This window comes from Dendrobates tinctorius, unplaced genomic scaffold (genome assembly GCF_039654945.1).
Source record: "Dendrobates tinctorius isolate UK_male_01 unplaced genomic scaffold, ASM3965494v1 ptg000030l, whole genome shotgun sequence".
NCBI lineage: Eukaryota > Metazoa > Chordata > Amphibia > Anura > Dendrobatidae > Dendrobates > Dendrobates tinctorius.
In genome coordinates this window covers 32,485,276-32,498,223 of record NW_027361698.1, presented here as the reverse complement: position 1 = coordinate 32,498,223, position 12,948 = coordinate 32,485,276, and the positions used below count along the sequence as shown (strand labels likewise).

Here is a 12,948-nt window from a genome sequence, read left to right as displayed (position 1 = left end):
TTTCACCAAGTTTCATTGGTGAAATATTACAATTGCTCTGATTGGTTGTTGAAAGTGAAACAGCCAATCAGAGCGATCATAGCCCCGAGGGGGCAAAGCTACCCGCCGGAGTCCAGTACAGGTCCTTCTGTACCTGGGGGTCGGGTGACATTTCAGTGACCCCGGTCACCCGACCCGCAGGAACGCGATCTCGCCATGACGCCACATAGGCGTCACAGGTCGGATTGGCACAGACTTTCATGACACCCATGTAGCATCAGAGGTCGGGAAGGGGTTAATGAGTGGTGTACCATGTGACCACACAGGAAGACAAGAAGAGAGATGCAGAGGCCGGGACCGAGATGTAGCAGAGCCTGATATACAGACGGGTCCTCTGGCTGTGATGTTCAGGTGAGAGGGCGTGATGACATGATTAGTGCGCGCCCTCTGCCTGAACAGTCACTGCAGAGAGCCGGCGACGCTGAGGAGCAGCGGGCAGCGACGAGAGGTATGTAATTTATTTTTTTTAAATCGCAGCAGCAACATTATATGGGGCATAAATTAATATGGAGCATGCTATGGGGCCACCATTAACCTTTCTGCAGCATTATATGGGGCGTATTTTAATATGGAGCATCTTATGAGGCCACCATTAACCTTTCTGCAGCACTACATGGGGAATTTTACTTTTATTAGTATCTATTTTTATTTTTTACATTTTTCAGTAGCTGCTGCATTTCCCACTCTCCGCTTATACTCGAGTCAATACGTTTTCCCAATTTTTTGTGGCAAAATTAGGGGCCTCGGCTTATACTCGAGTGTATACAGTACTTTTTTTCCCCCCTCAAGGCACAACCCGTTTAATTTTAAAAGTAAAAAAAACAATTAGAAACCCCCCCCACACACAACTTTAGATTTTAATTATGACCAGCACTCAATTATTTTTTTCTCCTGAACTGCAAAAAAAAACAAAACATTTGTTGTGCAACACATAAAGCAGTACCTGGCTTTCACTTGAGACCCAGATTGTAGTATTATTACATCCTCTTCCTCACTGTCAGATAACATAATAGCTGGAATAAAGTATCAAACAAATTATAAATATATGTATATAGATAGTTTATATTTATAGAAACATACATGCAATATGTACACAATAAATGTATACAACTACAAACAATGTTGTCATCCATTGTCAAAGAGTGCTGGTTTCATCTCTCCATAGAACATTTTCTTACCATTCAGCATGGTTTATGTAACTTTAGGAAGTTCAGTCTTCACTCTTTAGAGGGTTTATCCACTACTCTTCTCAATCACTATGTTCCCCCAGCTATACTCACCTCCAGTACTGGTGACATTCCAATGGTGATGTCTCTAACTCTCCCAGGCTCGACTGACCTTGCCAAGTAACACAACCCCTGCAGCCAACCAGTAGCCACTTCACTTTCCCGTCCTTCGGAGAACTAAGACATCCAAAGAAAGTCAGATATGGCTGCTCTCTCACTTCCTCCAGATGTTTGAGAAGAGGAGAGTGAAGTGGTAGCTGAATTGCTGCAGGGCTTGCACAGAGGAGAATATAGCTGCTATTATTTTATAAGGGGGAACATACCGATTGAGAAGGGGTTATCAGAGTAGTGGAAAACCCCTTTCCTTCATTGGACGTAATATTCCGTCCATGTGCCCTGGGCCGTAATTGCCATGGACGGAATATTACGTCATAGCGATAAGTGGCGCCCACGTGGTGAGCGCCGCTTATCGCGGCCGGGTGTCAGCTAATTATCATAGCTGACACCCGGCACAATGTGTCAGGGGCGGTCACGGACCGCCCCCGACACGTTAACTCCTTGTACACCTTGTGTACCGGGGGTTAAAGGGAAGCATCGGCAGGGAGGGGGCTCCCTCCGTGCTTCCCTGAGCCCCCCACGGCAGCGCAATGTGCAGCGCTGCTGCAGGGGGCTCCTTTCCTGCAGGTCCCTGGATCCAATATGGCGGCGGGGACCTCCGGGGGCCTGCAGGAAGCTGGCTTCCTCACTGCCCGCAGAGCGCAGGCATGAGGAAGCCTGCAGCAGTGCCTGTGACAGTTCGCTGATCTGCGATCTGTCACGTGACAGTTATGTCCCCCCTGGGACATTGTAATAAAGAAAAAAAAAAAGTAAAACTAATTTTTTTTAAAAATCGCTAAATAAATTAAAAAAAAAAATATTCCCCAATAAATTCATTTTTTGGAAATAAAAAAAAAAAAAAAAAAAAAAAAAAACAACAATAAAGGTACACATATTTGGTATTGCCGCGTCCGTAACGACCCGCCCTATAAAACTGTCCCATTAGTTAACCCCTTAAGCGAACCCCTTAAAAAATAAAAATAAAAAACGAAGCAAAAAATAATGATTTATTATCATACCGCCGAACAAAAAGTGCAATAACACGCGATCAAAAAGATGCATAAAAATATCCATGGTACCGCTGAAAACGTCATCTTGTCCCGCAAAAAACGAGCCATCATACAGCATCATCAGCGAAAAAATAAAAAAGTTAAAGCTCGCAGAATAAAGCGATGTAAAAATATTTTTTATATAAAATTGTTTTCATTGCATAAAAGCACCAAAACACAAAAACGCGACATAAATGAGGTATCGCTGTAACCGTACCAACCAGAAGAATAAAGCCGCTTTATCAATTTTATCGCATGCGGAACGGCGTAAACGCACCACCCAAAAGAAATTCACGAAACGCTGGTTTTTGTAAATTCTGCGTCCCAAAAAACAAAATAAAAAGCGATCAAAAAATGTCACATGCCCGAACATGGTACCAATAAAAACGTCAACTCGTACCGCAAAAAATAAGACCTCACATGACTCGGTGGGTCCTTAGTTAGGGAAAAATAATAAAATTTAAAAAATCTATTTATTTCCATTTTCCCATTAGGGTTAGGGCTAGGGCTAGGGGTGATGGGGTTATGGTCGGAGTTAGAATTGGGGGTTTCCACTATTTGTGCACATCAGGTGCTCTCCAAACGCAACATGGCGTCTGATTTCAATTCCAGCCAATTCTGCGTTGAAAAAGTCAAATGGTGCTCCTTCCCTTCCAAGCTCTGCCATGCACCCAAACAGTGTTTTACCCCCTCATATGGGGTATCAGCCTACTCAGGACAATTTGCAAAACAATTTTTGGGGTCCTATATCTCCTGTTGCCCTTAGGAAAATAAAAAATTGGGGGCAAAAATATCATTTTTGTGGAAAAAAATGATTTTTTTATTTTCACGCCTGGGCATTATAAACTTTATAAATTTTTTAATTGTACCGCTGTACATTATAAACTTCTGTGAAACCCTTGTGGGTTCAAAGTTCTCACCACATATCTAGATAAGTTCCTTGGGGGGTATAGTTTCCAAAATGGGGTCACTTGTGGGGGGTTTCCACTGTTTAGGTACATCAGGGGCTCTCCAAACGTGACATGGTGTCCGATCTGAATTCCAGCCAATTTTGCATTGCAAAAGTCAAACGGCGCTCCTTCCCTTCTGACCTCTGCCATGCGCCGCAACAGTGGTTCCCCCCCACATATCAGGTATCAGCGTACTCAGGACAAATTGCACAATAATTTTTGCAGTCCTGTTACCCTTGGTAAAATAAAAAAAATTGAACCTGAAGTATTTTTTTTGTGAAAAAAAGTTAAATGTTCATTTTTTTTTTAAATATTCAAAAAATTCCTGTGAAGCACCTGAAGGGTTAATAAACTCCTTGAATGTGGTTTTGAGCACCTTAAGGGGTGCAGTTTTTAGAATGGTGTCACTTTTGGGTATTTTCTATCATATAGACCCTTCAAAGTGACTTCAAATGTGATGTGGTCCGTAAAAATGAAATGGTGTTGCAAAAATGAGAAATCGCTGGTCAACTTTTAACCCTTATAACTTCCTAACAAAAAAAAATTTTGGTTCCAAAATTTTGCTGATGTAAAGGAAACATGTGGGAAATGTTACCTATTAAGTTTTTTGTGTGCCATATCTCTGTGATTTAAGGGCATAAAAATTCAAAGTTGGAAAATTTCAAAATATTCAAAATTTTCGCCAAATTTCCATTTTTTTCACAAATAAACGCAAGGTATATGAATGAAATTTTACCACTAACATGAAGTACAATATGTCACAAGAAAACAATGTCAGAATCACCAGGATCCATGGAAGAGTTCCAGAGTTATGGCCTCATAAAAGGACAGTGGTCAGAATTGTAAAAATTGGCCCGGTCATGAACGTGCAAACCACCCTTGGGGGTGAAGGGGTTAAAAGAGGTCTAGATACACATGATGTCACAATCTATTTTTGGATCTGTGGCAGGTCTGGTTCTCAGATAAAAACTTTTTTCCTTGGCCCGGGAGTTAACGTGCAAACCACCCTTGTTAGTGAAAGGGGTTAAGCTGTGGGGTCCTCCTCAATCTTTGCTCACAGAGCTGTTTTGTTGAGCATATGCGATGTAAAGGGTTGAAACATCACTGTGGATGTCTCCACCTCAATCTGAAGTTCTTTGAATGCTGTACATGGCTTCTTTGTCATATTTCAAACTGATATTTGGGGGGGTTCTTGCTTTAATTTTCTTCTTTACAAAACATCCTATCTGGGCTGTGGAGTTGGAAAACAAAAAGTACTGAGTCTGACTCCTAAAATATATAATAAATTGGTACAGTAGTACAATGCAGTATGTGCTGAATATTTTTTTGTAAGAATTTGGGAAGGTTATGAAATGTCCTACAAATGTCTGTTCTGTTCCTGATCTAAGGATCTTAGCTTTTAGTCAAGAGGAATCTGTGCAGCATATATATATATATATATTTATAATATATATATAATTTTGCAGCATAATGTAGGGCCCAGTGTGAGAAAGCTGGGTCTCCCTCAGAGGTCATGGGTCTTCCAGCAGGACAGTGACCCAAAACACACTTCAAAAAGCACTAGAAAATGGTTTGAGAGAAAGCACTGGAGACTTCTAAGGTGGCCAGCAATGAGTCCAGACCTGAATCCCATAGAACACCTGTGGAGAGATCTAAAAATGGCAGTTTGGAGAAGGCACCCTTCAGCTTACTAGCGATCATTTAGTGACACACCAGCGATGCTTACCAGGTCGTATCGTTTTCGGGATCGCTGGTGCGTCGCTAAGTGTAACTGGACCCTTAGATTACACTCACCCAGGGGCGGTCGGGGTCCGATGGGTGTCGCGGTCCAATGCCTCCCATCTTCTAGCGATGACGTCTTCTTCTTTGCTTCCCGTTGCGGCTCCGACGCAGGCGTACTGCTCTGACCTGTTGAGGACAGAGCAGAGTACTGCAGTGCGCAGGCCCTCTCTGACCTGGTCCAGCGCATGCACACTGCAGTACTCTGCTCTGCCCTCAACAGGGCAGAGCAGTACACCTGTACCGGAGCTGCGACGGGAAGCAAAGAAGAGGACGTCACCACTAGAAGATGGGAAGCGCCGGACCCAGACCGCCCCTGGGTGAGTATAGTCTAGGGCCTGTCACACTAAGCGATATTGCTAGCAATATCGCTATAACGTCACTGGTTTTTGTGACGTTATAGCGATATTGCTAACGATATCGCTATGTCTGATACTTACCTCCGACCGCTACGCCGCTGGTTATCGTTGATCGCGCGAGAACGTCCTGGACCGTTTCTCGTCATGGGCTTCCTGCTGTGGAGACGAGCGACGCATGGACGCGGGCGGGTGGATGTCAGGATCGCCTCGTCTGACAGGTAATTAATGACCCCCAACCCCTGCGATGTCGCTGGTGAGATCTGCCTGTGTGGCAGCTCACTAGCAACCACTTAGCGATGCACCAGCGATCCTGACCGCGTCATATCGCTGGTGCATCGCTAAGTGTGACAGTACCTTTACTCGTTTTTCTTATCGTTCAGGTTTACATTGAGGGCTTATCTACAGCATTACAGAATGCTGTGACTAAGCCCCTGATGGCGGTGGCCGCACCTTATATGCAAAAAAAAAAATAGGTGACAGATTCCCTTTAAGACAAGTACTTCTTAAAGCACATCTAAACTTTCAATAAATTGTGCATATATCAATAGTCAAGTCTATGTTTTTTCTGTATGCTTCATGTTTTAGTTTGATTTTCTTTCCTCTGAGCTCATGTTTGGAGTGATTAGTTGATCTGATAGTCTTCATGTTATTAGCTCTGCTAGCAGTTTCAGTTTCTTTCTGGGGTATGATTCAGCACAAACTTGCTCCCTCCCTCCTCCCCTCTTCATAGACTGTGAAGAATTTTTCTCTTGAAGCTCATCAAGAGAATGCCAAGAGTGTGCAAAGCAGTAATCAAAGCAAAAGGTGGCTACTTTTGAAGAACCTAGAATATAAGACATATTTTCAGTTGTTTCACACTTTTTTGTTAATTATATAATTCCACATGTGTTAATTCATAGTTTTGATTCCTTCAGAGTGAATCTACAATTTTCATAGTCATGAAAATAAAATCTTTTTGAATGAGATGGTGTGTCCAAACTTTTGGTCTGTACTGTATTTTTTTATAGGACAAAACAATTTTGACAGCGAATTTATACAATTACAAAAAGCTTTAGAAGCTTCCTATGAAGTCAGCTGTATTTGAGCATTTCACATTAACTTAAGATAAAAAAAATATTGTGTGTGTCAGTGAATGACAGATTAAAACAAATGCTGTGTGCTCAAAATAAGTGCCTACTCAGGCAGTGATAAAAATCTTCCTATGAGAGCTTCCAATCTAAAAAGACATTTTCAACGCTTACACCCAGAAATTCTCAAAGCTGTGACTGAGAAACATCACGACACCAAGAAACCAGTGCCCAGCACTTCCCACCATGCAAAGGAGGAGGAAAGAGCATCTCAAGATATTTTGTGACAGTTACTGTAACAATGACAGCAGATACAGTTGTGGCCAAAAATATTGACACCCCTGCAATTCTGTCAGATAATACTCAGTTTCTTCGTGAAAATGATTGCAAACACAAATTCTTTGGTATTATTATCTTCAATTAATTTGTCTTAAATGAAAAAACACAAAAAAGAGAATGAAGCAAAACATTGCTCATTTCACACTAAACTCCAAAAATGGGCCAGACAAAAGTATTGGCACCCTCAGCCTAATACTTGGTTGCACAACCTTTAGCCAAAATAACTGCAACCAACCGCTTCCGGTAACCATCAATGAGTTTCTTACAATGCTCTGCTGGAATTTTAGACCATTCTTCTTTGGCAAACTGCTCCAGGTCCCTGATATTTGAAGGGTGCCTTCTCCAAACTGCCATTTTTAGATCTCTCCACAGGTGTTCTATGGGATTCAGGCTGGACTCATTGCTGGCCACCTTAGAAGTCTCCAGTGCTTTCTCTCAAACCATTTTCTAGTGCTTTTTGAAGTGTGTTTTGGGTCACTGTCCTGCTGGAAGACCCATGACCTCTGAGGGAGACCCAGCTTTCTCACACTGGGCCCTACATTATGCTGCAAAATTTGTTGGTAGTCTTCAGACTTCATATTGCCATGCACACGGTCAAGCAGTCCAGTGCCAGAGGCAGCAAAGCAACCCCAAAACATCAGGGAACCTCCGCCATGTTTGACTGTAGGGACCGTGTTCTTTTCTTTGAATGACTCTTTTTTTTCTCCTGTAAACTCTATGTTGATGCCTTTGCCCAAAAAGCTCTACTTTTGTCTCATCTGACCAGAGAACATTCTTCCAAAACCTTTTAGGCTTTTTCAGGTAAGTTTTGGCAAACTCCAACCTGGCTTTTTTATGTCTCGGGGTAAGAAGTGGGGTCTTCCTGGGTCTCCTACCATACAATCCCTTTTTATTCAGACGCCGACGGATAGTACGGGTTGACACTGTTGTACCCTTGGACTGCAGGGCAGCTTGAACTTGTCTGGATGTTAGTGGAGGTTCTTTATCCAACATCCGCACAATCTTGCGTTGAAATCTCTTGTCGATTTTTCTTTTCCGTCCACATCTAGGGAGGCTAGCCACAGTGCCATGGGCTTTAAACTTCTTGATGACACTGCGCACGGTAGACACAGGAACATTCAGGTCTTTGGAGATGGACTTGTAGCCTTGAGATTGATCATGCTTCCTCACAATTTGGTTTCTCAAGTCCTCTGACAGTTCTTTGGTCTTCTTTCTTTTCTCCATGCTCAATGTGGTACACACAAGGACACAGGACAGAGGTCGAGTCAACTTTAATCCATGTCAACTGGCTGCAAGCGTGATTTAGTTATTGCCAACACCTGTTAGGTGCCACAGGTAAGTTACAGGTGCTGTTAATTACACAAATTAGAGAAGCATCACATGATTTTTCAAACAGTGCCAATACTTTTGTCCACCCTCTTTTTTATGTTTGTTGTGGAATTATACCTAATTTGGCTTTAGGACAATTCTTTGTGTTTTTCATTTAAGACAAATTAAATGAAGATAATAATACCAAAGAATGTGTTTGCAATCATTTTCAGGAAGAAACTGAGTGTTATCTGACAGAATTGCAGGGGTGCCAATACTTTTGGCCACAACTGTACAGTAGGCTATAGAATTCTGAGGAGTGATACCTGTATGTCTCATATCAGATGCCGCCTTGCTGAGAAATCACCTTTTATCACTTTATATAAGATGACCTCTTCCAGGCTCTAGCAAGGATGGTGCCTGGAAGATAATCTCTGGAGGCAGAGTTATTTTACATGAAGAGGGAGTTACCAGTGTGATATGTCCTGGCTATTCTCCTGATCTCACTGCAGAGCGGTGTGTGATTATAACTGACACATTTGCAGGTTCCTCTGAGCTTCAGCTTCCAGCTCACAGGTAGACAGAGATGTAATATTGTTACAACACAGCAGATATGAGAGAGAAGCAAACAATGTGTTTCCAAGTAAACAAAGTTAATTTCTCCTGTTTTGTGTTGGTTACTTGTCTCACACCAATAACACCCATTTCATGCAAAATAATCTCTGGAGGCAGAGTTATCCAGGCAGCGTCCTCCCCATAGACTGGAAGAGGTCATTTATATCTATATACATAATTGCTTTAAATTGTCGGTCATCCACTTCCATCTGGATGTCCCCGAATCCCACAATCCACTGCACCGCAACGGAAGTACGCCGACCGCCATTTTGGTACACCCAAGTGATGCCGCTCAGATCCAGGACGCAGCTGCGATCCGGAACACAGCTGATATCCCGATGCCGCTCGGATCCAGGACGCAGCTGTGATCCCAGCTGGGGGGCCCCCCCCCGGCCGCCATATTGCCGGAGTCAATACAGAGGAAGCCGAGAGAGAGCCCAGGGGCTCTGGCCTGTCGCAAAATGTCGGCAGAGCCCCGGGATGGGAACCGGAGACACCGCTGGGCACGTGGAGACACGGCTAGGCACCCGGAGACACCCACAGCACCGCCTGACACCCGGAAACCCCTGCGGCCTACACCCGGTAAGGCATGTCCGCTTTGTAAGACGCACCCCCATTTTCCCCCCAAGATTGGGGGGAAAAAAGTGCGTCTTACAAAGCGGAAAATACGGTATTCTTTTGAAAACTGAAACCATCCGAAATGTGGTTTAGGTTAAGAAAATAAATTGGCATCAATGCAGAAATATTGATAATTTAATGGTCAGATTTTGGCAAAACAAAAGTTTTGTCGGCCACAGAAATTAATGTGATATTCAAACAAATAATTAACTTAAAATACAAATATACAGTATGTTACATAACATTGGTGAATGAAGTTGTGGTGCTATTAGAGTCATATTTAATATTTTTCCATGAGCTTGAAGGACTGCATCCATGCGGTTCAACAATGATTGATACAATTAATTAATGAAGTCATCAGGAATAGCAAAGAATGCAGTCTTACATGCCTCCTAGAGTTCATCTAGATTCTTTGGTTTTGTCTTCCAAGCTTCCTCTTTCATCCTACCCCAAACATGCTCAATGATGTTCATGTCTGGTGACTGGGCTGGCCAGTACTTGAGCACCTTGATCTTTTTTGCCTGGAGGAACTTTGTTGTAGAGATGGATGTGAGATGGAGCACCATCCTGCTGCAAAATTTGACCCCTTTTATGATTTGGAATAAAAGAGGTAGCTAATTCTTTGTGATATTTTAGGCTATTGATATTGCCTTCCACCTTGCAAATGTTTCGCACACCCCCATACTGAATGTAACCCCAGACCATGATCTTTCCACCACCAAATCTAACAGTTTTCTGGCTGTATTTTGGATCCATACAGGCTCCAGTAGGTCTCCTGCAGTATTTGCGATGGCTGTGGTGTAATTCTACTGAAGATTCATCAGAGAAATCCACCTTCTGCCACTTTTCCAGCGTCCATCTGTTTAGCAGGCTGTGGGACTTGCAAATGCCACACGGTTTTTTATTTGCCTTTTGTTTACTGCTGGCTTCTGGGCACTGATTCGACCATGGAGGCCATTTCGAGACAGAATCCTACAAACCTGTTCTAGTTGACACAGGGACTTGAGGTGGCCAGGCCTGTTGGAGCTCTGCTGCAGTGGAACAGGGGCTTGCTTTGGGTTTTCTAACCAACAAACGTTGCTCCTGAGCAGTTGTCTTGTGAGGTCTGCCGGACCTAGGCTTGTCAAACACATCTCCAGTCTCGTCGAAACTTTTTTTTTTTTTTTTAAATTCTTTGTACTTGACTCTGCAGTGGATCTGGTCTTCAGCCTCTTGATATTCCAGGCTTTGGTCAGAGGGTGGATTTTTGGCATGTTGTCAGAGCTCAAGTTGCAGCTCAAGTGAAGGTCTGGGGTGCTGGGTTTCTTTTTATACACACCCACTAATTAACCGATCATTTACTGAGCACAGGTGAGGATGTAAACTAGGATTGGGTGCATTATATGACCAGGCGACAAAACTTTTGTCTTGCCAAAATCTGACCATTCTGTTGTCCATTAAATGATCAGTATTTCTGCATTGATGCCAATTTATTTTCTTAACCTAAACCACATTTCGGAGGGTTCCAGCTTTCAAAAGAATAATTTATACAACCAATGGATGAATTTAATGTCAGGTTATAAGCTTTTATTTACATAACATGGATAAGCGACATAACTTATGTTCAGGGAGTGTATATCTCTGCTTAGTCGGAGATTTATGGTCCAGTGGGTGGGTCCTATCAGTGATTGACAGCCATCTCTATATGCACACTTATACAGAGATCGCTGTAAATCACTGATTGGACTGCCGTCTGGACCGAAAATCTCAGAAAACACAGAAGTATTAATGAATAAAACATAGATTAGACTGAATCTTTTCTCACAAAACAGTATCAATCTGCTCTGCTCCCCCTGCTCTGTAACATGGTGCTGGCAGATTGGATAGCATTGTCCTGGTGATAGGCTTGTCTATTATCAGAGCATGAAAAGTTAACATGTCATATTGGACGGTTTCTGACCTGCAGGCAGAACGTTACACAGCAGAAAGACGCTATACATTATTCTTCCTCTGCGATTTTCCATGCTTCCTACAGCTAGGACTACATGTATAACTTGGCAGGTTCCCTTTACTGGAGAGTGTATAATACTTATAAACATGCATATCAGTAATATGCAAATTCCCATCTGCTTGGTTTCCATCCATCTCCACCCTTACCTGGCCCTATGAAGCCAGAGATGTTAATCAAAGAAAAGAGTGGGTGAAGATGGATGGAAAACAAGCAGGTGGGAAGGTGTACTTAACCCCTTAGTGACAGAGCCATTTTGCAGCTTAATGACCAGGACAATTTTTAGAATTCTGACCACTGTCACTTTATGAGGCTATAACTCTGGAACGCTTTAATGGATCCCGCTGACTCGGACATTGTTTATTCCTGACATATTGTACTTCATGCTAGTGGTAAAATTTCTTCGATATAACTTGTGTTCATTTATGAAAAAAATGGAAATACGGCGAAAATTTTTAAAATTTTGTAATTTTCAAACTTTAACTTTTTATGCCCTTAAATCAGAAAGATAGGTCACACAAATTACTTAATAACATTTCCTACATGTCTACTTTACATTAGCACAATTTTGGAAACATTGTTTTTGTTACGAAGTTATTAGGATTAAAAGTTGACCAGCGATTTCTCATTTTTACAAAAAAAATTTACAAACTCATTTTTTTTTTTTTTTTTTTTTTAGGGACTACATCACATCTAAAGTCACTTTGAGCGGTGTACATGACAGAAAATACCCAAAAGTGACAACTTTCTCAAAGCTGGACCCCTCAAGGTCCTCAAAACCACATTCAAGAAGATAATTAACCCTTTACGTGTTTCATAGGAAAAAAAAGTTTTTTTGTTTTTTAACAAAAAATTTACTTCAGAACCTTTTTTTTTTATTTTCACAAGTGTTAAAAGAGAAATTGAACCACAAAATTTGTTGTGCAATTTCTCCTGAATACGTCGATACCTCAATATGTGGGGGTAAACCACTGTTTGGGCGCATGGCAGAACTCGGAAGGGAAGGAGCGCCGTTTGACTTTTTCAATGCAGAATTGGCTGGAATTGAGATCGGACACCATGTTGCGTTTGGAGAGCCCCTGATGTGCCTAAACAGTGGAACCCCCCCCAGAAGTGACACCATTTAGGAAACTAGACCCCTTAAGGAACTTATCTAGATGTGTGGTGTAGACCCCCAAAGTTGTTGTGCAATTTGCCCTGAGTACACTGATGCCCCATATGTGGGGGAAACCACTGTTTGGCCACACGGCACAGCTCAGAAGGGAGGGAGTACTGTTTGACTTTTTGAACGCAAAATTGGCAGGAATCAATGGTGGCGCCATGTCGCCCTTGGAGACCACCTGATGTGCCTAAACAATTGAAACCCCTCAATCCTAACTCCAACCCTAACCCCAACACACCCTTAACCCTAAATCCCAACCCTAAGGGTATGTTTCCACGCTGCATGCTGGCGGCGCTTTGGACGCAGAGGATACCCAGCTTCGCCCAAAGCGCTGCCGGCTTTTGTGCATGCGGC

At 42.6% G+C, this 12,948-nt stretch overlaps 1 protein-coding gene across 2 annotated transcripts in view; it reads right to left on the bottom strand.

Moving 5' to 3' along the window:
• EXOSC9 (exosome component 9) overlaps positions 1-12,948 on the bottom strand; it is a 74,134-nt gene that overhangs the window by 5,617 nt on the left and 55,569 nt on the right. For both annotated transcript variants that reach the window (XM_073572005.1, XM_073572006.1), the window contains one exon: positions 983-1,052. In XM_073572005.1, the coding sequence (XP_073428106.1) occupies positions 983-1,052 (70 nt within the window). The remainder of the gene's footprint in view (positions 1-982; positions 1,053-12,948) is intronic.